The sequence below is a fragment of the Diorhabda sublineata genome, chromosome 7, assembly GCF_026230105.1.
Source record: "Diorhabda sublineata isolate icDioSubl1.1 chromosome 7, icDioSubl1.1, whole genome shotgun sequence".
Taxonomy (NCBI): domain Eukaryota; kingdom Metazoa; phylum Arthropoda; class Insecta; order Coleoptera; family Chrysomelidae; genus Diorhabda; species Diorhabda sublineata.
The window spans coordinates 2,223,502-2,249,273 of NC_079480.1; the positions used below are offsets into that span (position 1 = coordinate 2,223,502).

The window sequence follows — 25,772 nt, forward strand, 5'->3', positions numbered from 1 at the left end:
CCACCTGCAGCAGATGGATTACTCAATACAATATTCTGTAACTTCAAAAGTGGCTGTGGCTCAAGATGTGGATGCAGGAAAGCTTGTGGACAACGTAATGGACAAGCTTGTCTCGATGCTGTACCATATCAAATCGATATTAATAATGATAGAATCTTTGACCCAGAAATCATGAATGACTTGGAGACAAATGTCGTTGTAAAAGAATAAAAGACAATATTAAATCTATAAACCTGAATATTACGAGTTTTTGATCGAGACTACCAGTTGACCTCAGATAATTCTCAGCTCTTCGCTCTCTATCTCAAAAACGGTTCAAGATATGAAAAAAATGTTAAATACAAAAGTTGTGGAGAATTAAATTCTCTACAATATTGATAAGAAATACAAATAGTGTAAAACCGATAGAAAACGAAATATTTGCAAAAAAATGTATAAAAAATCGATTTTTGTGATATTTTTTGTGATAATGATAAAATTTTGATCAAAAATAGTTATGTTTATTCGAAATAATGGTCTAGATCAAATATTAACAATAACTGTTAATTGTAGTTATTACTGATTAGTCATTGATGACAGATATTGCATTAAACTTTGACTGTGAATATTATTTAATCGATTATAGAAATTGTTTATATTAGATAACGACAATGCAACTATTGTGAAGATCTAAATGACAGATTTACGTTGATAGTACAGTCCAATATTTATCACAATGCGTTCATTAGTTTATTTAGTTTTGATACCTCGTACCGGATCTTTAACTTCGAGTCTTTGCGCACTTCTGGAACTTCTTTTATTTTAATTAATCGTTTAAAGTCCCATGATAATTATATTTCCATAATTTCCCGTTTAGTTTTCTCGTCACTACTTGTACTCGCCAATTTTTATATTTTATTTCGTCACTCTATATTTAGTTTTGCGATTATTACTAATATTTCCGAACCTTCCTTATTTATTCGTGTAACTAACTCTTTTTCGGTTTTTTCCCCATTTTCATAGTTATTTTCTAATGATTGCCACTTTTTTTTAACTCTGTCGTATTATTTATATAATTACAAGATTACAAAAATTGAAAATGTAAGATTCAAAATTAATTTATAGGTTATGTATCATTGTTATTTCAAAATTAGATGTGATTTATGATTTTTTGCGCTTGCGGTTATGGTAATTCATCCATTTTTCATCACCAGTAACAATCCGATGCAAAAATGACTTCCTATCGCCTATCGACCGACGTCTCTCGGCTTGAGTTCGTATGGAACCCAATTTCCTTGCTTTTAAACGTTTTGAAATGGCTGATTGAGCGACACCCACAGATTTTGCGAGTTCTTCTTGTGTTTGGCAGCAATCTTCACATCGAGTAATGCTTCCAGCTCTATATCTTCAAACTTTTTTATTGCCCATCGGTTTCCAAGCCAAAATCATCACTTTTAAATCGTGCAAACCACTTTTGGCACGTTCGCCATAAACTTCCACCAAAATACCAAGACTTTCGGCAGCATTTTTCTTCATATCAAAGTAATGAAGAAGAACTCACCGCAAAAACACTTTTTTAGGAACAAAGTTCGACAAAAATTATTGTTGTTAACGCTTCGAAGACGTACAATAACAGTAGCAGGTTGGGAATATTGGAACGATATAATATTATAGAAGTTACGCCATCTCTTATCAAACCCACTCACTCTACTAATTTTGCTGAAACACTGTTCCAATATAATAGTTCCTCATATATCCACTCAAGCTATATTCTGAGATTAAATTTAATACTCAAATAAAGAAAATTTTGAAATTCAATCTCAATAAATTCCAATATTTCACTACATTTTCCTAATACGCATGCTCGAAAGAAGAAGAGGAATCAATTATAAGTAATTTTTAGACATACCCTTCCTTTTTCCTGCGGGAGCACATTGTTGTTTGCACGATTCGAGCGTTACAAAATTATTTCTATTCCCTTTACAACCTCCATATATAAATTCTTGGCATTCTTCAAGATCGTTATCAAAGTAGTAACGTTGATACGTACCCTTACAAGGACCTGGTTCCTTCTTCTGTCGACAAGGATCTATGGAATAAAACATTCTTCAACACCTACCGAAATTATAATCAAGATTTCAATACCTGGGTTAGTGTCAACAGCACAGGTATTCATACATTCTTCTTTAGTTTCGAACCTATTATTGTTACCGAGGCATCCGCCGTAAACAAATTGTGTACATGTTTTGAAATTTTTGTCGTAATACCAATTAAGAAAATAGCCTTCGCACGGACCTGATACTTTTGGTAGTTTACATCGATCTAAAAGGAAAATGTCAAAATTATTTCCGGTAAAATCATAATTTTCGAACATAGATCCGTAATAGTAAAATTTCAAATTTTTTATTTTCACCTGCTCCTCTCGGTTGGACACAAATGTCCTCGCATTCTTCTTTGGATTTATAGCGATTTTCGTTACCATCACAACCACCATACCAAAATCTAGAACAACCGCCGTAATCCATGTCGAAGTACCATTTCACAGTGAAGTTTCTGCATTTGCCTCTTTCTTTTGGCATTCCGCACCCTTCTGTGAAAATAACAGGGAAAATTAGGGACATATAAACCATAAATGAAACATTGAGAATCAATTTGACGTATCCTTTGACGATATACCTACTTGTCGAAAAGTATGGTTACAGAAATATTTAACAGAATTTCGTAGGGTTTAAAGCACACAACATAACAAAAAGAAGGTCAACTTGTATGTAAATTTCGGCAACACAAATTTAGTTCTGCCAACTACCAATCGTGACGCTAGTGTGTCATTACTGTCAATGTGTCATTCGTTAGATTTCGGTACACAGGTAGGTGATATTATCAGATATGTAATTTTATATTAGTGGGTATTCGTTTTAAAGCCAGGTAGGGGCATAGCCCTAGATGACGATCTTATTGGAAAAATTGAAAAGTTAACGGTATTCTATTCTGTAATTTTCCATTGAATATTTCAAGATAAACTTGAAGATACTGGCACTGGCATCGAAAATCCGCCATGTTGTTTCCACCGAATAACAACAAAGTTTGGATTTCTTCTTAGGGGATGTTCTGCGGTGTATAGTACGTACATAAGTACACGGTAGATTAAAAAGCTAGATTGGAAGCCAGGTGACATCAATGATGAACAATTACAATATGAATGGGTTCAATATAATTTAGAACAGAACCTCACACACCTTGAAGGTTTTTAGGAGTGTCGGTACATCCATCGTAGTTTTCTCCTTTAGCTTCAGTAACACCATCAATACAGCAACCAAATTTACTATTTTCACAGGTACATCCTTCTCCATTAGGTCCCGACGCAGGAGTTTTTTCATCAGAACAGCATCCGAACTCGGTATTTCTGCAGCCGCAACCTAACAGAGACAATAATTGAATAATGAATTGTATCAATGGTTAATTTGAATAAAAATTTGAAATTACCTTGGTAACGAGGTCCTTCAGAAATAGTAATACCGTCCGGACAACAGCCAAATTGGAAAGTATAACAGGGACAACCAGCGTAATTTGCTCCTGTAGCTGTTGTAAGGCTATCGGGGCAACAACCATGAGGGGTAAATTGGCAACCGCAGCCTTCATTATCATAACCACGCGCAGAAGTTTTGTTATCGGGACAACAACCGTATGGAGAATGTACACATTCGCAACCTTCTTGATTTGGTCCTCTAGATGGTGTAATATCATTTGGACAACAACCGAAACGCGAAGATAAACAACATCCTTCTCCACTGGGTCCATGTGCAGGAGTCTTAGCATCCTGGCAACAACCGAATGTAGTATCTGAACAAGGCAAACCACATCCTTGAAAACCGGGTCCTTCTGCTGTAGTGATTCCATCTGGACAACATCTGTATGGAGTTAAGTTGCAATTTACGGCTGTAGTTGTTTCTGTTAAAACTTCAGTGGGCAAATATGTCATCTCTGTAGATATGCTACTTTCAGTAGATCCGGACGTAGTTGTTGTTTCCTCGGTAGAAACTGTAGATATGATAGTTTCTGTTATTGATTCAGTTGTTGGCTCTAATGTTGTAGTATCTTCTGGGCATCCTTTATGATGAGGTCCTGTAGCTCCGGTTACATTATCGCTGCAACAACCGTATTTAGAACTTAGACAAACTGGAGGGCAACCTTCATTATCATTTCCTTGGGAAACTGTCTTATTATCGGGACAACATCCGAATAGAGTTTCATTACAGGGATAACGAGGACATCCTGCAAATTTGGATCCAAGAGCGGGCGAAACTCCATCTTCACAACAACCGAATTTAGATTCTTTACAAGTACGAGGAATAGGACATCCTTTATCGAATGGTCCTTGAGCAGGTGTGATGTTATCCCAACAGCATCCGTATTGGGTATGTCTACACTGTTTAATCTTTCGCCTTTTGCATAGTCTTGGTTTTAAAGTGAATATATCCATAATGGAAGTAGTACTTTCAGTACTACTACTAAGTTCTGTAGTACTTTCAGTAAATACTGTTTCAGTTGACATTGTTAATTCCGTTGTACCAAACGATGATTCAGTGGAGCTCGAATATTCTGTTGATGGAGTATATTCGGAGGTACTCTCAGATGATTCCGTTGATCCCGTCAATTCTACTGTGCTAGCAGATGATTCAGTTGAACCAGTGGTCTCAGTAACAATTGTTGATTCAGTCGATCCTGTAAATTCTACTGTGCTAACTGAAGATTCTGTCGAACCTGTAATTTCAGTTGTAAATTCAGTGGATCCCGTAAATTCTGTTGTACTAGCTGAAGATTCTGTTGAACCTGTAATTTCAGTTGTAAATTCAGTGGATCCCGTAAATTCTGTTGTACTAGCTGAAGATTCTGTTGAACCTGTAATTTCAGTTGTAAATTCAGTCGATCCCGTAAATTCTGTTGTACTAGCTGAAGATTCTGTCGAACCTGTAATTTCAGTTGTAAATTCAGTGGATCCCGTAAATTCTGTTGTACTAGCTGAAGATTCTGTCGAACCTGTAATTTCAGTTGTAAATTCAGTCGATCCCGTAAATTCTGTTGTACTAGCTGAAAATTCTGTCGAACCTGTAATTTCAGTTATAAATTCAGTCGATCCCGTAAATTCTGTTGTACTAGTTGAAGATTCTGTCGAACCTGTAATTTCAGTTGTAAATTCAGTCGATCCTGTAAATTCTGTTGTGCCAGCGGATGATTCTGTTGAACTAGTGAGTCCAGATACTGCAGTTACTTCAGTGGACTCTGTACTAATTGTTGATTCAGTTGAGCCAGTGATCTTAGTAACAATTGTTGATTCTGTGGATCCTGTAAATTCTACTGTGCTAGCTGATGATTCAGTCGAACCGGTAACTTCTGATTCTGTAGATCCAGTGGTTTCCATTGTACTAACGGATGATTCGGATGAACCAGTAAACTCTGTAGTACCGGTTGATTCTGTGGAACCAGTGGTTGATTCAGGATATTCTGTTATGCTCTCACTTGTACTCTTAGATTCTTCCGTGGATTGGGTAAACTCTGTAGTACTTGCAGATGTTTCAGTGCTTCCTGTAAACACTGTAGAGGTAACCGTTGCTTCCTCTGTGGTCTGAGGTGATTCTTCTGATGAGACAGCTGTTACACTTACAGATGATTCTGTGGAGTCAGTAAGTAATGTTGTACTTTGATAAAGATCCGTTGAACCGGTAATTTCCGTTGTAATTTCAGTAGATCCCGTGAATTCTATAGTAGTTTCCGTTGATTCTGAGAAACCTTCTGTGGATTTAGTTAAATCTGTTTCGCTTTCAGATGTATGTGTAGATGCTGTGAATTCTGTTGTGGATTCACTTGATCCTGTAAATTCTGTTGTCGAATCTGTATTTTCTGTAGTAGTATCCGAAGATTCTGTAGAACTAAGCAATGTAATAGTTGTTTCAGTAGATTCAGTAAATTCTGTTGATGTAACTGGTAGTTCCGTAGAAACAGTAGTTGATTCTATAGATATTGCGGCATTTACATCTGATTCAATAACACTACCATTAAATTCTTCGATTGCTATGGAGGTTGTAGATTCTATTGTTGTACCAGGATGTTGGGTAGAACCAGTTATTTTAGTGGTAGTTTCGACAGATTCGGTGGAGCCTGTATTTTCTATTGTAGTACCAGATGATTCTGTAGAGTCTGTAAAGTCTGTAGTAGATTCGGTCTCGCCCGTTTCTGTGCTAACTGATGAATCGGTAGAGCCTGTAAATTCAATTGTTGATTCAGAGAAATCAGTGGTGCTTTGTTGTTCTTCTGTAAATTCTTCTGTGGTACCAGTAGATTCAGTAAAACTAGTTGTTTCTGTGGAATAAGAGGTATCCGTGGAATCTGTTCCGTAAGTTGTTTCACCGGATCCTTCGAATGGTTGATCACCCATCATTAAATCTTCGGAAGCGAAAGGATCATCTCCTTGCATTATTTCTTCATCGGCTTGCATCTTATCGTCAACGCTTTGCGATTTTTCTTTCTCGTTTTCTGTATTTTCTTCAACCTGTAATGCAACGATTTTTTTTTGTATTTTATTTTTTATTCATTTTATTACGCACCCATTCGCCATCATCACAGTTAGTGTCTGGCACAATTTCATATTCGTCCGAATCGGTAGATGTTATGCTTGAACTTGTGGTTATTTCAAATATTGTAGTTTCATCTGACCTCCATTCTGTTGTAAGAGGTGTTGTCGTGACTTCTCTCTTTCCAGAATATCCTTTAGTTGGTTCTGATTCATCGACGGGATGAGTTATATCCTTTGGCATTAAGGTGTCTAAAACGAAAAATGACCATCGATTAAAAATTCATTATATTCGGAAGTATTTTAGAGCTAGTACCTTCAGAACAAGGTTCTTCGTTGCATTTTTCTTCTGAGAATACAATTTTGTCGGAACCACAAGCTGAAGGATGAACAATTTGATAATCTTTGATGCAGACGACTTTTCTGGTTCTTTGTCCGCCTCCGCAGGGTCTAGAGCACTGAATATCAAAAAATTATTACATCAAATTGATAATCTATATGGAAAAAGTCGATAAAAAAAGAAAATAGACTGGGAAATTAATCTACGAAGATAAAATATCCGAGTAAGGCAATAATAAAGTTCTATAATTTATTATACCTCTCCCATTGGACCACTAAACCACTCCCCATCGCATTCTTCTTTTTCTCCAGTACAATTCCTCATTGTGTCAAAATGTTTTGATGGATCACATTTCGAATCATCAGCTTTTTCGACGCCATTTGGTGTAGAAATTCCACAGAAAATGACTCTGGTTTGAACACCTTGTCCACATGTTACCGAACACTAAAATAATGTTACAATTAAGAAAGTTTTTTCCAATTTTCCAATTGAAAAGTTGAGAAAATCGTACCTCACTCCATTGTCCTGCATACCAGAGATATAAGCAAGGATTTGAGGCGCATTCCCTTATAGCTTCTGGTTTTCTATCGGGATTACACAGTTCATCGGGTTGAACTTTTTCATTTTCAGTGGCGCACAATACCTTCCGCGTTTCTTGGGTTAAACCACAAGCTGTACACTAAAAAGAAAGTTTATCGAGAATTTTGTAGCCTCTAACAATTTCGGTCAAACTATTTAGAATGCAAAAGCTCTTCCGGAACTTTTAGTTTCAGTTGCCTCAACTGCGTAACAAAAAAAAATAAATAAATAAACGGTTTCTATGGTTTTAAGAAATATTTTGTTATCCAAATTGTTATTTACCCCTGACCACTCTGACGTGATCCAGTCAACACCCTCGCAGGGCCTAATAAAGCATGGTTTTTCGGTTTCCGGTTTCGGTAATACTTTTTCGCACTCAGAATTCGGTAGAATTTTCTTCCTTCTTTCTTTGTCTTCCATGTAACAAGTGATGCCTCTTGTTTGTTTACCGTCTCCGCAAAGGTGATCACACTGGAAAGAAAACAATTTTTAACTAATTTTATCAAAAGTTTTGTTATACTGTTTTTAGTTTATCAGATAATGTAGGGAAGTAACAACTAGTTGTAACAACTTGTCGCTTCTTGGATATGAAAACTTACTTTCCAATTAACAACTATTCAACTATCGATCCCAAATAAACTTTTGATCAAACCTGTAACGATTTTTGGTAGAAACGGCTTTGGAAAAAAACTGACGAGTGTTACAACTTACCCCGTGATTGGGGCAAATTGTAACATTAGGAATCGAAAATCAGTTTTATATTTTCTAAAGATTTATTTGGCATAAGAAACTTTACAAACGTTACTTAAACTATTAAGGCATTTTAGGGTTCAGTTTTTTTACTTTTTATATTCCTTGTCTCTTAGCTATTTTTATCTTATCTGTTTCCTTTCCATCTTTTGCCTTTTCCTTCACTCTTCTTAGTCTCTTTGTGTTTTCTTTGTCTTATTTAACCTTTCTTCTTGTTCTTTTTGTTGACGGCGGTTAGTCAATTGTCGTGGTGGAGCTTTCGGGAACGGCCTTATTTTAGATGGAGAGAAATCATTTTGCTTTTGAATACCAGAAGGTCCAGGAGTCGGCTCAAAGTTTGAAAGATTGAACCCCAGGTAAAGCTGAAGTTTCTGGATTACAATTTTCCATGGAACTATCAAATGAATCTACATTAGGAAGATCTGTTGTCAAGCTGGAGGCGGTAATGTTTCAGATTCTTTGCTTGCAGGATTTGGCTGATCCGTAACATAAGATGGAACAAAATCTGAATCTTTAAAAATATCTGCATTTAGAGAACATATGCCAGTGGCTTTAAAACCATTCATAATTTAGAAGGATTCATTGCTAATGGCAAAGAATTCTTAACGATCCCAGGAATGGGACCATAAACTCCAAAATTCAACGGCTACAGATTATGTGGGAGAGGGGGGGAAGTTATAGCATGATAACGTGACTTTCTTCTACTTTTTTCACCACCGAGATGTTTACGTGTGAATGATGATTGTCGATTAATTGTAGGACAGGTTCTTGCTCCGACGGTTTGACAAACTTGATGAAATGATCCAGATATAAAATAAATTCTTATCGTAGAATAAGTTACAACTTGCCCCGTGAAAGTGTTTGCCTACTTGGTGTGAAATAACATTAAATGTAGTTAAACTAAAGAAAGGCTTAATCAGACCGCCTGCACAACACCGTAAAATCAAACGAATATTCTTTTATTATTTAGGTAAGAAATGCTTGTTACTACTTGCCCTTGTTACAACTAGCCCCCCGCTCCACAACAAACTATAAGATTGCATAGGCTATTTCAAAGTGTCAAAAAGTCCTTCCAGAGTCAACCAACGTCAACGCCTGTTTTTATTTCTTTGTGTTTGGAATTTGTTTACAAGGATGGTCCCAGAAGTATCTGGCCCAATGAAGAAAAAACAAAAATTTTCCAATTAAATCTCCCTTTAGCTCCATAAACTTTTCCCATCGATGTCCAATAAGTTCGATGCCCTTTTTATCATTAGAATCGTCAAGCTCCTCAAAATATCTATTAAGTTTGATCACCGACTGATTGACGAGGTAGCAATTCAAACTTGAGGAAACAACCCTTTCTTCTTAGCCAATTTCGGCTATTTCTGCTTGATTTCTTCGCTCAAACGTTGCAATAATACTCGACGTTGATAGTTTATCCTTTTTCAAGATAGTCATTGAAAATTATATCACGCGTATCCCAAAAAACAGTCGCCATGACTTTTCCTGCGGATGGATGAATTGTCTTGGTGAAACAACTCTTTCTTCTTAGCCAATTTCGGCTATTTCTGCTTGATTTCTTCGCTCAAACGTTGCAATAATACTCGCCGTTGATAGTTTTTCCTTTTTCAAGATAGTCATTGAAAATTATACCACGCGTATCCCAAAAAACAGTCCTCATGACTTTTCCTGCGGATGGATGAATTGTCTTGGTGAAACAACCCTTTCTTCTTAGTCAATTTCGGCTATTTCTGCTTGATTTCTTCGCTCAAACGTTGCAATAATACTCGACGTTGATAGTTTTTCCTTTTTCAAGATAGTCATTGAAAATTATACCACGCGTATCCCAAAAAACAGTCCTCATGACTTTTCCTGCGGATGGATGAATTGTCTTGGTGAAACAACCCTTTCTTCTTAACTAATTTCGGCTATTTCTGCTTGATTTCTTCGCTCAAACGTTGCAATAATACTCGACGTTGATAGTTTTTCCTTTTTCAAGATAGTCATTGAAAATTATACCACGCGTATCCCAAAAAACAGTCCTCATGACTTTTCCTGCGGATGGATGAATTGTCTTGGTGAAACAACCCTTTCTTCTTAGCCAATTTCGGCTATTTCTGCTTGATTTCTTCGCTCAAACGTTGCAATAATACTCGACGTTGATAGTTTATCCTTTTTCAAGATAGTCATTGAAAATTATATCACGCGTATCCCAAAAAACAGTCCTCATGACTTTTCCTGCGGATGGATGAATTGTCTTGGTGAAACAACCCTTTCTTCTTAGTCAATTTCGGCTATTTCTGCTTGATTTCTTCGCTCAAACGTTGCAATAATACTCGACGTTGATAGTTTTTCCTTTTTCAAGATAGTCATTGAAAATTATACCACGCGTATCCCAAAAAACAGTCCTCATGACTTTTCCTGCGGATGGATGAATTGTCTTGATGAAACAACTCTTTCTTCTTAGCCAATTTCGGCTATTTCTGCTTGATTTCTTCGCTCAAACGTTGCAATAATACTCGACGTTGATAGTTTTTCCTTTTTCAAGATAGTCATTGAAAATTATACCACGCGTATCCCAAAAAACAGTCCTCATGACTTTTCCTGCGGATGGATGAATTGTCTTGATGAAACAACTCTTTCTTCTTAGCCAATTTCGGCTATTTCTGCTTGATTTCTTCGCTCAAACGTTGCAATAATACTCGACGTTGATAGTTTTTCCTTTTTCAAGATAGTCATTGAAAATTATACCACGCGTATCCCAAAAAACAGTCCTCATGACTTTTCCTGCGGATGGATGAATTGTCTTGGTGAAACAACCCTTTCTTCTTAGTCAATTTCGGCTATTTCTGCTTGATTTCTTCGCTCAAACGTTGCAATAATACTCGACGTTGATAGTTTTTCCTTTTTCAAGATAGTCATTGAAAATTATACCACGCGTATCCCAAAAAACAGTCCTCATGACTTTTCCTGCGGATGGATGAATTGTCTTGGTGAAACAACCCTTTCTTCTTAACTAATTTCGGCTATTTCTGCTTGATTTCTTCGCTCAAACGTTGCAATAATACTCGACGTTGATAGTTTTTCCTTTTTCAAGATAGTCATTGAAAATTATACCACGCGTATCCCAAAAAACAGTCCTCATGACTTTTCCTGCGGATGGATGAATTGTCTTGGTGAAACAACCCTTTCTTCTTAGTCAATTTCGGCTATTTCTGCTTGATTTCTTCGCTCAAACGTTGCAATAATACTCGACGTTGATAGTTTTTCCTTTTTCAAGATAGTCATTGAAAATTATACCACGCGTATCCCAAAAAACAGTCCTCATGACTTTTCCTGCGGATGGATGAATTGTCTTGGTGAAACAACCCTTTCTTCTTAACTAATTTCGGCTATTTCTGCTTGATTTCTTCGCTCAAACGTTGCAATAATACTCGACGTTGATAGTTTTTCCTTTTTCAAGATAGTCATTGAAAATTATACCACGCGTATCCCAAAAAACAGTCCTCATGACTTTTCCTGCGGATGGATGAATTGTCTTGGTGAAACAACCCTTTCTTCTTAGTCAATTTCGGCTATTTCTGCTTGATTTCTTCGCTCAAACGTTGCAATAATACTCGACGTTGATAGTTTTTCCTTTTTCAAGATAGTCATTGAAAATTATACCACGCGTATCCCAAAAAACAGTCCTCATGACTTTTCCTGCGGATGGATGAATTGTCTTGATGAAACAACTCTTTCTTCTTAGCCAATTTCGGCTATTTCTGCTTGATTTCTTCGCTCAAACGTTGCAATAATACTCGACGTTGATAGTTTTTCCTTTTTCAAGATAGTCATTGAAAATTATACCACGCGTATCCCAAAAAACAGTCCTCATGACTTTTCCTGCGGATGGATGAATTGTCTTGATGAAACAACTCTTTCTTCTTAGCCAATTTCGGCTATTTCTGCTTGATTTCTTCGCTCAAACGTTGCAATAATACTCGACGTTGATAGTTTTTCCTTTTTCAAGATAGTCATTGAAAATTATACCACGCGTATCCCAAAAAACAGTCCTCATGACTTTTCCTGCGGATGGATGAATTGTCTTGGTGAAACAACCCTTTCTTCTTAGTCAATTTCGGCTATTTCTGCTTGATTTCTTCGCTCAAACGTTGCAATAATACTCGACGTTGATAGTTTTTCCTTTTTCAAGATAGTCATTGAAAATTATACCACGCGTATCCCAAAAAACAGTCCTCATGACTTTTCCTGCGGATGGATGAATTGTCTTGGTGAAACAACCCTTTCTTCTTAACTAATTTCGGCTATTTCTGCTTGATTTCTTCGCTCAAACGTTGCAATAATACTCGACGTTGATAGTTTTTCCTTTTTCAAGATAGTCATTGAAAATTATACCACGCGTATCCCAAAAAACAGTCCTCATGACTTTTCCTGCGGATGGATGAATTGTCTTGGTGAAACAACTCTTTCTTCTTAGCCAATTTCGGCTATTTCTGCTTGATTTCTTCGCTCAAACGTTGCAATAATACTCGACGTTGATAGTTTATCCTTTTTCAAGATAGTCATTGAAAATTATATCACGCGTATCCCAAAAAACAGTCCTCATGACTTTTCCTGCGGATGGATGAATTGTCTTGGTGAAACAACCCTTTCTTCTTAGTCAATTTCGGCTATTTCTGCTTGATTTCTTCGCTCAAACGTTGCAATAATACTCGACGTTGATAGTTTTTCCTTTTTCAAGATAGTCATTGAAAATTATACCACGCGTATCCCAAAAAACAGTCCTCATGACTTTTCCTGCGGATGGATGAATTGTCTTGGTGAAACAACCCTTTCTTCTTAGCCAATTTCGGCTATTTCTGCTTGATTTCTTCGCTCAAACGTTGCAATAATACTCGACGTTGATAGTTTATCCTTTTTCAAGATAGTCATTGAAAATTATATCACGCGTATCCCAAAAAACCGACGCCACGATCTTGCCCGCAGATGGAATGGTATTTACCTTCTTTTAGAGTAGAATCTAGTTCAGAAGTTTAAAATTGAGCTGAATTAGATGAGACCATGAAATAAAACTTTTTTGATCCACCGATCCACAACAATTTAAACTGTTAATTAACTATCTATCTGTCGTAGGAAGTTCTAATATATTTTTGATATAAAATTGCCTTGATTTGTATAAAAAACGACAATTTCGAATCTGTTTTAAAATGTAATGTAATTTCCATTCTAAAGGAGACCTAAAATCAAGACAATTTGGCAACCAAAAATGTATATTTGTCCGGTGTCTGAGTTAAGTAAGAATTAAATAAGATGAAAGGCAATTTCCCGTTTTAAAAATTAGTTTCCGGAATATGAGAAAGAATTTAATTGTACCTACCGGTTTCCAAGGCTCGAGATACCATTTCGGGCATAATGTATCAACGTTGCACGGTCTTTCTTTTTCAGGTTGCGACTCCTTAGAACATTCTTTATTATCAACAACAATTTCCGTTCCGTTAGCGGTAATTTTCTTACAAACGATTTTTCTCTTTTGAACGCCACCTTGTTTTCCGCAAGGTACTGAGCAGTTAGTCCATTCTTCTAGTACCCAATTAGCTTCACAATCTATCTCATTGCACATTCTTGAGGACTCTGGTTTACTGTTACCTTCGCAAAGTGATTCTGAAGCTGGTTTCAATGAGTTTCTTTCAGCACAACTCACATTCCTACTCTGATTACCTTTGCAAAATATGAAGAGGAATTTGTAGGTTATAATTTTACGAAAATAAAGATCAGTTTACCTTTACCGCAGGATACCGAACACGGTGTGTATTCATCGTATATCCAGGCATAAGTTTCGTTGGGTGGAGGCGGTACCATAGTTGGTAAACTGTAAGTGTAACTCACTGGTACGTCTCCGTCTTGATAGAGGAGCTATAAGTAAAAAAAAATGATATAAATTGATATTAACTACGAAAAAATAAATGTTTTACTTACAACAATGAATAAGGATTCATCTGTTGGTCCGAGAGCTGATATTTTATCCGGCGCGTCGATTTCTTGAGAGATTCTATCATATTTAAATTTAGTACCAGCGAAGTCGATTGATTTAGGAAAATCTATCATCCAATTACCATTCAAATAATAATATCCCGATGTGTTTCTAACAGCTAAAATATACCAACGACTCTTAAATGGCAGACTGATTCAAGCATTTCGGAAAAGATTAAAGGAAATTTTAATACTAGAATATTAGCAAACGAGTTTTTAAACACTTTATCCACTACTACTACACCAATATTGCATTGTCTGGTGTACGTTTCGACGGTTCGTTAACGTCTTCAGAGATCGTTGGTAAACTGTTTTAAACAGTATTAGTCTAATTTAATGAAACGTTCTATAGTTTTTTTTTTTTTAGTTATAAATCTCCTTCAACAGAGGATAATGTAAGTAATTTGAATCCAATTTAACGTAAAGTTTTCTTGATATTTATAAAACTGCACTGTTCATTTTTGTTTCAGTTATACATTTCATTCAATAGATGGTATTGTAAGTCATATTTTTTCAATCCAATTCAATAAAACGTTTACAGTTTCCTTCATAGTTGTAATGTTGATTTTTTAGTTACTCATCGTGTTTAACAGAGGTCAGTAAAAGTCATAAATATTACTGTCAATCTTATAGTCAGCTTATAAAACATTTTGCAGGTATCTTCATATTTATGTCATATGTCAAATTTACGTCATAGAAAGCGGTGTTGCTGGGATGTATATGTGATTACACTCACCTAAATAATTATTCGATGAAGCCAGTTCTTCGATTTTAATATTTGTCGCGCCAGCGGGAATAAGGAGAATATCATTGTATCCTATAAAACCAATATAACATTAATTTTGAGTTATTTATAAATTTAAAAGTAAAACAACAGTCGTATTTAATGAGAACGCGTACTGGCCATACGTCAGTTTTTAGTTAAGCATAATTTGACATGAATGATTAGTGGAATAATCGATTATTTATCGAAATATGCAGAAGTCTAGTTTCACTATCATGCTCGATATGCGGTGATATAAAGATGGAGAAACAGACGATAGAAGTTTTTGAAGAGGTTATGTAATCGTTTCAAATTTGATCCCGTAATATCACAAACATCCGCCAAGCTAACTTATATTATACCATGCCTAACTGTGGGTTCATACAGAAACAAATAAGATATACAGTATAATCTCACTAATCCGTCACTTCGATAAATCGGCACGTCCAATAATCCGGCACCTTTTGCCTCACCCCTCTATACCTGTGCGCTTTGGTCACTTCGTCGTCGACTAGCAGTCTAACCTCAAAACTTATCACGTGCTAACGTATTTGTTTTTATAGTTAAAAATGTCAAATAAACGCAAAACACAAAACACTAGATTTGAATGATAAAATGGAGATTTTAAAAAAGTTAGATAGTGGACAAAATATGTGTAAATTGGCAAAAGAATATGGTGTTGGGCGTGCTACTATACACGATCTTAAGAAGAAAAGGCAAAAGATAGTAGACCACGTTAAGACGATGGAATCAGGGCTAGGAAAGCGTAAAATACTAAAAGTTGGCGATTGTCCAAAGATGTAAAACGCTCTTCACTTATGGTTCATACAGCGGCGTTCTAAACACACTCCTATATCTTGGTATCCGTCTATTAACCATATCGGGCGAAAAATTATCAAGCAACGAATCTGCAGTACAGCCTTTTATCGAGCATTTTAAAAACAAAGTCTTCTTCCTGACCAAATCTAGAGTGGTCTGTTCTGGAGACTGTTGCGCAATAAAACGTTCGTATCTGCTGAAGAAGCAAGTGCCAGTGCACAAATTGGATTTGTTAGTGATTGGCAAAGCAAAAAATCCCAGAACTTTCAAGAACATTTGTCTGCCAGTCTGATACAAGAATCAAATTAAAAGTTGGGTCACGACAGAGGTATTTAGCGAATGGTTCCATAAAGACTTTGTCCCAGAAGTCAAGAAGTTTATGAAAAGATCAAACTTGCCCATAAGAGCTTTACTCGTACTTGACAATGCTCCAGGCCACCCAAATGAACGAGAGCTTAAATCAAGTGATGGGAATAGCCAAGCCATCTTCCTACCACCAAACTGCACACCTTAACTCCAGCCGATGGATCAAAATGTTATCCAAAAGATAAAGTCTTTGTATAAAGATAAATTGCTGATTCATATTATATCTCAGGATGGTGATGTAACGCAGAGCCTTAAAGGATTGAATTTGAAGTCTGTTTCACCTAACTTAATCCAATCTTCATGGAAAAAGTTGTGGTCTACTATGAATGATGTATCAGATGTAACAGAAGAAACAAATGAATGGGATACTGAGGATAATTTGCCTATTGCCGATTGGGTTCAAAATCTATCAGAAAATGGATCGGAGACGTGAAGTGAAGAAAATTTGAATTCTTGGTTTGAAGGAAAAGAAACAGAGGAAATTATGACTGATGAAAAAATTGTATGTGAAGCAGTAGAAGAAGAAAGCTCTGTAGAAATATTGGAGCCACCAACTACTACAAATGCTGTAAGAAAACGGCACAAGTTGAACAAAAGCAGACCTCAATTAAGGATTATTTCAAACCTAGTTAATTACATACGTACTTACATGTTAATTTAAAACATTACATACATTTATTCTTTCTATGAAATGCTTTATTTTATTTATTACCTATGACTTGTTCTTTACAACCCAGTAATCCGAACATTCCAATAATCCGGCATCCTCCGGTTTTCAATAGTACCGGATTAGTGAGATTACACTATAAAAAGGTGTGGTACAAAAACGATAAATTATTTAACAGCGACAAAATAAAATATGATTAGAATTAAATTAAAAGTAGACTTGTTAGATTTCAAACTTAATGCAATTGAAAATACCTCTATCATTTTGACTTCCATTAACTCCTGGAAACAATAGTTTGTAGTACAAAAAAATAATTGACATTTCGTGTTTTGGTTATTATTGATTGGATAACAAAAAAAGCCTCTAGTTGTGGTTATATATATATATATATATATATAAAAGTGTTTCTTCGGGTATAGAAAAACGTCGACCACGCAATTTATTTTTGATCAAACAAGGACTGTACGGTGATCCTTCAATGTTTTGATTGTTCAAGAAGGTTTCTGTTTGAACCGATGTGTGACAACTCGCATTGTCGTAGTGAAGAAAGATTCGTCTTCTGCGATTGATTTTCTCGAACATTTACGACAAACAAAAGCTGGTAAGCCATTCAGAATTGACCGTTATACGCTGCCCTAATGGAACGGTTATTCGGAAAACCATTTACTTCGAATCGCTTCGTCGCGAACAGCAATTGTCAAATTATGCGGTATCCGACACAAATAAATCTTTTGGACAGCCGTATGTGTTGGAAATAGTAACAAAAGTTCACGAGCCCCTTGGCGACATCTATGTTCATTTATTGTAACACGATGGATGTATTGTCTTCTTTCTTTTTTTGGTAGTCAGTTAATAAACACATTCAATAAATAGTAATAACAATAAATTAGTAATAACAATAAGTTATAGGCCCAGATCGTTTCCAACGCGAAGTTTCGGGTATTCAGTGGTTCGGGAAGTGGAGAAAAACAGTTTTTATTTTCGTGTCGCGGGCGTTTGTGTTTCGCGGAAAAGATGGTGCTCGAAGGCTTAAGCAAATGCCTTGACGGTAAGGAAACCGATACAACCACCATTGCCAAAGCAAAAGCTAAGTTAGTTTTAACCATAGACCCAAGTTTATTTCCTCATTGTGAAGGATGCAAAAACTGCCCAAGAAGTATGGACAAATCTCAAAAAGTTGTACGATGACAGTGGTTTCATGCGAAGAATTGGACTTCTGCGTTTGCTGATTTCTGCGAGACTTGAAAATCACGACAGATTGTCGAAACGTCTCAAAAATAATATGTTTATGCAATATTGAATGTATCCGAGTGGAATTAATGTACAAGTAAGCCTGATTCTCGTGTTATTTCGCATGATGATCTTGCAATATCAGCTTACGCACAGCATCGACGTTTTTTGGTGCGTCAGTCGATTTTGGGACGACATCAACGAAATTTATCCGGAAAACTAACGAAAAAAGGTGCGCGGAGATAGTGCTTCATCACCGAAAGTCGAAGCGAATTGATCGGCAGACTGCTGATGGTTTAATCCACGTCGAAAGTCCATTCCATTTTTTGACCGAGATGAATGTTTCAAGTATTTGTAAACAACTCGAATAACACTCGTACGACAACACGTTCTTAGTACGTTTACCATTGAAAATGTCAAACTTATAATGGCATTGTCAGAAAAAGGCCACATTATTTCCTAAACTACAGAAAATGCATTTTATTATCCAATCAGAAATAACCATTTTAGGCTTTAATACAGTATTATTGGTAACGTTGCAAAAAAAACTTACCCCTTTGCATATCTTTCATTGTTATTATATTTGTAAATGTATTACAACTAGAATCGTCTCCTCCACATACACGGCATCTGTCTTCCTTTACTTGTGATCCTAACATCCTGTCACATCCTACAGGCTACAATAATATTATTTAGTTTATATACTAGAATTTTAAAAAATGAATTTATGACTAAATTTATTCTCAAATCCATATGAAAATCAATTACATGCTACCATTTAAATTTATTTTCAGTCATAGAGGATGTCCCGAAAGTAGTTGTCATGGGATAATCGACTCTCTTCAAAAAGGATAAAGGGAGGAATTGTAGAAACGACCCCATTTCAAAATAAAAAAATGTCGCCGTTTCATTAGAGCAAAGAAAAAAAACATTCTCCACCACGACAATGGGAGTTGCCACAAATCAGTTGGAAAAAAAAACGTTTTTCAACAGTCGAAACGTCGAATTGATAGGTCATCCATCGTACAGTCCTTATTTGGTACCCAATGATATCTCCTTATTCCCGCCAAAATAAATTGCAGTTTTCAAAGTATTTCAATCGGAATGGAACAAATGATTCGACGATATTGGTTCAAACAAAGACAAAAATCTATCGATCTCATTGGAGAATATTTTGGAAAATAATAAAAAAATATCCAATTATAAATATTTAGTGCTTCTAAATGTTCTTGATTTTGAGTCTCTTCTGATTTGAAATTAGTTTCTTTTATAATTTTTTAAGGACAGATGAAAATTTGACGTTTGGACTTCTTGTGGTCCATAATATCGAACAACAGAACCAAAGAGAAGTCGAATTTCATCTGTCTTTAAAAAATTGTAAAAGAAACTGATTTTAAATTAGAAAAGACTTGAAATCGAGAACATTTAGAAGCATAAACATATCAAAAAGTATAAGATATTTATTTGTATACGTCTATCTCAAAAGTTGAGTAACAACCCTCGTATTTGTGCTTTCTAATAATCCTAGAAACACTGAACTGGGTGTCATCGCTTTCTTTAGCTACGTGTAATCAACAATATCTGCAGCACCAGTTCAAAATTAATCTTTTGTGGTACTGTTTGTATTTTCAGCAAATTTGTTAAGAATAAAACACCAGAAGACTTGATAGAAAATGAGAAAAATAAATTATAATAACGATTAGCTACCTTATTCAAATGTTTTCATGTATAATTTAAAAATGTAATGAATTATAGGACGTTCCACTTGAAAAAAATTGTTTAAACTACTTTTTGGGACATCATGTATGACTGTGAATAATTTTAGATCGTAACCATAATTGATGCTATGAAAAAAATTTTGAAAACTATTATTGTTTACACATTAGAGACTTTATAATACAGATTATTTATTTGTATGCATTATGTGTCTTGATAAAATAATATTTTATACAGTGTGCATAAATAACTTTCACCAAAATCGGATCAAAAACTATAATTAAGAATTATAGTAAATCTGGAAATCTTTAAATATTAACACTAGTTAATTTTCTCGATATATTGTTATATATTTTTATTCTTGTGATGCTTGGTATAAATTAATCCAAACTCGTAAGAGATTAGGTAAAAAAATTTTATTTTAATAATAATTTTTGACATATTAAAAAACGTTTCTTAACAAGCGTATCAAAATTTCATCTGTGGGAAGAAAATGTCTTGTTGAAGAAAAATCTCGTATTTCCAGTTGGTCATCAACGGTGAAAAATTTGTTGGTAAAAATTAAAAATTATAGAAATCAAACAGAGTACATAGAATAGTTGCAGAACAAACCTTCCTAAACACTTGAGGCGTAGAATTCCAAAACCAGTCCAATTCGAAGATTTTTTTTTAGGTAAATTAATTTTTTTTTCTCGAAAATTTTGTATTGCTGTTAGAGGACTGATATCTAAGTGGCAAAGAAAAAAAAAGAAGAGATAACATCAGTTGTTCACTGATAACACAAAAATATGCGGCCAGCTGTGAAAAATTTTTAAAAATGGACTTGGCTGGTTTTTCATACACAATTTAAGAAAAAAAAACATTAATATTATAGCTCTCTAACATTTTACAAGATTGGGGATGATTTGATACGGAAATCATTTTATTTTAAGCCAGAAATTTTTATTTTTTGTGGTGGGTCAAGGGAGGTTTTCAAAATAAATTGAAGCAGGACGGTTTTATTTTTGATTAAGCATTAAAATTTAGTTAAGAAAATCCAGGGCTTATTTTATTCGTTTTGTTGAAAAAAAAGTCTAATGCCAAGCCAGGGAAATCATTACTTTTAAATTTTATCGATAAACTAAACATTGCTGTGCTTTAATCGAATATTATAACAAGAAAACATAACCTATATAATAAGCTAGTGTTCTGAACTACGAGGTTTCATAATATTTCATCAATAACTTAACGATATAATAAATATTCATCGCTTAGAATAATTCACCCATTTAAGCTAAGAATTTAATCAAGCAATTATCGAAAAAAATATTTATTGACAGTTTTCTAGTGTATTTTTTACCGTTTTGAAGCTTGACCTTCTTATATTTAACGCTGCATTAATAGAAAACGGAGCTTCAGTGGAAATTATACCACTTGAGCTTATTTAATATTTCAAACCAGTTTTGACCGTCAACATGAACTTGAATCCAAGTCACACGACCGAGAAATTTTTCGAAAAATTCGGGTTATTGTTATAGCAACCTGTCAAATTTCATCTGATTGGGATAAAATGACAGATATAAAATTTTCATGACAATTTATGGAAGTTTTCCAATAAACAAATGGTACAAAATTATTTTTGTAAGCATTTCCAATTAATTTCGTCCAACTTACTTGACATTTTCCTTGTACACAAAATATTTTTCAATATTTCAATAAAAATAACTAGCATACTATAAAGTAAAGATGTGTCGATAACAAAATTTATCGATCCTCGATACCGATACCTAAAAAATCGATTTCTCGATACCGATACAATCTTTTCAATCCTCGATACCGATACATAAAAAATCGATTTCTCGATACCGATACAATCTTTTCGATCCTCGATACCGATACCTAAAAAATCGATTCTCGATACCGATACAATCTTTTCAATCCTCGATACCGATACCTAAAAAATCGATTTCTCGATACCTATACAATCGATTTATAATAGCCATTTGTACAAAAAATGCTCTTGCTAGAAATATATTCATAATTTGTTTGAACAATCTACAAACGAATTTTAAAATATCTGTGCCAATAAACAAATGGTACAAAATTATATTTATAAGTATTTCCAATTAATTTCGTCCAACTTACTTGACATTTTCCTCGTACACAAACGTCATATCCTTCGTCGGTGCATCTGGTACCATCAACTACGGCATCAGCGTGTCTGTAATAAAACTTTTCTCCTTTGGGCATACAATTCAACTCGCAAGGAACTGGTCCTTTTGTATACGGCAACCATCTATGATAAAATTAATATAATTAGTATAAGAATATGTTGAAATATTTGTTTACGTACTCGTAGTAAACTCCTTCGAACAATATTTTGTTGTGTTCGGCACATTGCTGCGCTCTGTAGTCTGCGTTATCAGGACAATCCTGGAATAAAACGGAAATATCAATATGTAGACAGAACAGAAAACGAGACAGCATTGCGAGAAGTAATTTTCTTTGTATAGTATGCAATTTTTTTAAAAATTGGATCATCGTTCAGAGTAAGTAGTTCTCAAATTCTTAACAAAGAAAAATTCGAATATTTATTCAAAACTAGCTGACTCGGCAAACGTTTTTCTGCCATATAAATTATATCTACGAAATATTTTTCTAGGTCTCGATTCTCGTTTCTCGATTCTTGATTATCGATTCTCGATACCATCGATGTATAATAGCCCCTTGTAAAAAAATTTATTTACTAGTAACATATTCATAATTTGTTTAAACAACCTACAAACCAATTTTGAAATATCTATGCCTATAAAGGATAAATTTCTTGAATTTCTTATTTCTTAGACTTTTTGACACATTAATACATCTAAATGCTCTTGATTTTAGGTCTCTTCTGTTTTAAAATTAGTTTTTTTTTTGATAATTTTTAAAAAAGTTTAAATTTTGACGTTTCGACTTAAAAAAATTGATGATTTCCATTCCGAGTCCGTTCAGGCGTTTTACCCAACCGATTTGCTTAATTTTTTTTTTCAATGAAAGGTATTGATGCACAGATCAGCCATCAACCATCGGATTTCATCTAATTTTCACCATTCTCAAGTTATACTCAAATGCGATTTCCCCCTGTACATTACTTATGGGAGTTTTTCACATACACACGTTCTATCCTCAATATCTCAGGTTCTATTCAAGATAGAGACTTCGTTTTGGTTTAAGAACACTCGCTGAAACACCTTCTTTCTTTTGCATTTTTGAACATTTAAATCGGTTGAGTTAGAGAGGAGCTAGGCGCAGACATTCAATGTGGAGTTATGGATTTTTGTGGGTTTTTGGCAATTTTTCTAAATTCAAAGATCTATATCTCAGGTTTTAATAGAGCTACAGATTTCGTTTTGGTTTAAGAACACTCGCTCAAACACCTTCTTTCTTTTGCATTTTTGAACATTTAAATCGGTTGAGTTAGAGAGGAGCTAGGCGCAGACATTCAATGTGGAGTTATGGATTTTTGTGGGTTTTTGGCAATATTTCTAAATTCAAAGATCTATATCTCAGGTTCTTATATAGCTACAGATTTCGTTTTGGTTTAAGAACACTCACTGAAATACCTTCTTTCTTTTGAGCTTTTGACCATTTAAATCGGCTGAGTTGGAGAGGAGCTAGGTGCGGACATTCAATGTGGAGTTATGGATTTTTGTGGGTTTTTGGCAATATTTCTAAATTCAAAGATCTATATCTCAGGTTCTTATATAGCTACAGATTTCGTTTTGGTTTAAGAACACTCACTGAAATACCTTCTTTATTTTGAGCTTTTGACCATTTAAATCGGCTGAGTTGGAGAAGAGCTAGGCGCCGACATTCAATGTGGAGTTATGGATTTTTGTGAGTTTTTGGCAATTTTTCTAAATTCAAAGATCTATATCTCAGGTTCTTATATAGCTACAGATTTCGTTTTGGTTTACGAACACTCGCTGAAACACCTTCTTGCTTTTGAGCTTTTGACCATTTGAATCAATTGAGTTGGAGAGGAGCTAGGTGCGGACATTCAATGTGGAGTTATGGATTTTTGTAGGTTTTTGGCAATTTTTCTAAATTCAAAGATCTATATCTCAGGTTCTAATATAGCTACAGATTTCGTTTTGGTTTACGAACACTCGCTGAAACACCTTCTTGCTTTTGAGCTTTTGACCATTTGAATCAATTGAGTTGGAGAGGAGCTAGACGCGGACATTCAATGTGGAGTTATGGATTTTTGTAGGTTTTTGGCACAATTTTTCTACATTCAAAGATCTATATCTCAGGTTCTAATATAGCTACAGAGTTCGTTTTGATTTAAGAACACTCGCTGAAACACCTTCTTTCTTTTGAGTTTTTGACCATTCAAATCGGTTGAGTTGGAGAGGAGCTAGGCGCCGATATTCAATGTGGAGTTATGGATTTTTGTGGGTTTTTGGCAATTTTTCTAAATTCAAAGATCTATATTTCAGGTTCTAATATAGCTACAGGGTTCGTTCTTTTCTATTATAATGATTTCTGATACTCATTTAATGGATTCGATGCGAGCGAAGCCGCGGGTAAAAGTTAGTTCTTTATAAAATGATGTCATATTTTGATAAAGACTTTAAGAAAAGTCAAAACGTCAAAATTTATATTTCTTTTAAAAATTATCAAAAATAAACTAATTTTGAAACAGAACAGACCTAAAATCAAGAATATTTATATGGATTAAAGGATAAATGGGGCAATTTCGCAAACAATAATTTGATAAACATTCTACACCTAATATATCAGAGACGATATGGAACTACTTTGTCGGCGCAATAAATGTACCGAGGCAGCCTGTTGTTTAAACAAAAGCAAATATTTTAACAACTCATTTTTCAAGATTTGATAATTTCATTTTCATAACAATATAAACTGCTACATTGTAAGGGTGAAAAGACTGCGTTGCTTGGGTATATGTATAGCCAGAATGGAAGAAAACAGGCGGGTAGAAAGAGCCTTAATGAGTGGAGCCGATGCGTCCACGCCTCTTTACTAAACTTAGAAATAGCAAACTGGAGCATTGGAGCTGTAAACAAAGTGAATTGGACAAAGAATAAGAGAGAAGATGGTAATCGCTCGCAATTGCAATGAGGGGTTGTAATTATTGACCAGTTTCGACGTTATTACGTCTTATCTGAGTAGTTTAACAACCCTCGTTCGGGCTTATGACCCGAGCTGAAGACAAAATTAAAAAACGTCGCTATTTGGTACATGTAGTTAAACTTTCCCAAGTGAACGCTAAGTGGCGCCATCCTGACTTCCAACTGCGAACTATTAGCGTAGTCGCCGATAATATAGATTCCGGAAACGTAAATTTTTGAAAAAAAAGGACGAAAATTGACGTTTCGACTTTTATTTCAATATTTATCAAAAAATATAAATAATAGAAACATTTATAAGTTTGGAAACTCGATGATACTTAATAATCTTTATATTAACCTTCAATTCAACAAAGAAAACGATTTTACATCATCGTAAATACTGATGTTGAATTAGCTACGGTCCCCAAGTAATTTTTTCGTTAGCGCCCTATTATAACACGGTCTGTTAGCGGTTTTCTTTTATAACGCCGACCGTTACCTTGTAATTCATCTGCATTGTCGTACCACACGTGGAGAACAATGCAACCATATGCAGTTGAATATTTGTAATTTTTAAAAGTATGACTAAGTAAATTATATGTAATCCGACATATAGATTAATACTCATATAAAGAAAAAGCTTGCAGTTGGCTAAATATTGGAAAAGAAATCAATTTCTTAAACATTTACGCGGAAAAATAAACAAAGAAACTAAGGAAAAGTTACGCAAATGTTATCCTGAATCTGCTACTTCCCATGGAAACATTCAGAAAGTGGTTTTTTGCTTTTTAAAATACAAAAAACGGATGATGCCAAATTTATTTATCTTTAATTAGCGAGTGAACGAATGGGAAACCACTAAGGGGAAATTATCAGAC

General features: G+C 34.9%; 1 protein-coding gene across 7 annotated transcripts in view; it reads right to left on the bottom strand.

Moving 5' to 3' along the window:
• Positions 1-25,772, bottom strand: part of LOC130446302 (papilin) — a 147,087-nt gene that overhangs the window by 20,326 nt on the left and 100,989 nt on the right. For 6 of the 7 annotated variants that reach the window (XM_056782472.1, XM_056782468.1, XM_056782470.1 and 3 more), the window contains 17 exons: positions 22,125-22,204; positions 21,917-22,067; positions 18,630-18,753; positions 14,968-15,048; positions 14,178-14,350; positions 13,982-14,114; positions 13,579-13,919; positions 7,749-7,937; positions 7,399-7,566; positions 7,146-7,331; positions 6,864-7,005; positions 6,582-6,799; positions 3,463-6,526; positions 3,216-3,395; positions 2,393-2,569; positions 2,125-2,301; positions 1,889-2,068 (listed from right to left, as the gene is read on the bottom strand). In XM_056782472.1, coding sequence (XP_056638450.1) covers positions 1,889-2,068; positions 2,125-2,301; positions 2,393-2,569; positions 3,216-3,395; positions 3,463-6,526; positions 6,582-6,799; positions 6,864-7,005; positions 7,146-7,331; positions 7,399-7,566; positions 7,749-7,937; positions 13,579-13,919; positions 13,982-14,114; positions 14,178-14,350; positions 14,968-15,048; positions 18,630-18,753; positions 21,917-22,067; positions 22,125-22,204 — 5,764 coding nt within the window. Of the gene's footprint in view, positions 1-1,888; positions 2,069-2,124; positions 2,302-2,392; positions 2,570-3,215; positions 3,396-3,462; positions 6,527-6,581; positions 6,800-6,863; positions 7,006-7,145; positions 7,332-7,398; positions 7,567-7,748; positions 7,938-13,578; positions 13,920-13,981; positions 14,115-14,177; positions 14,351-14,967; positions 15,049-18,629; positions 18,754-21,445; positions 21,452-21,916; positions 22,068-22,124; positions 22,205-25,772 lie in introns of those variants that run through there. The other variant, XM_056782475.1, reaches the window with a different exon arrangement.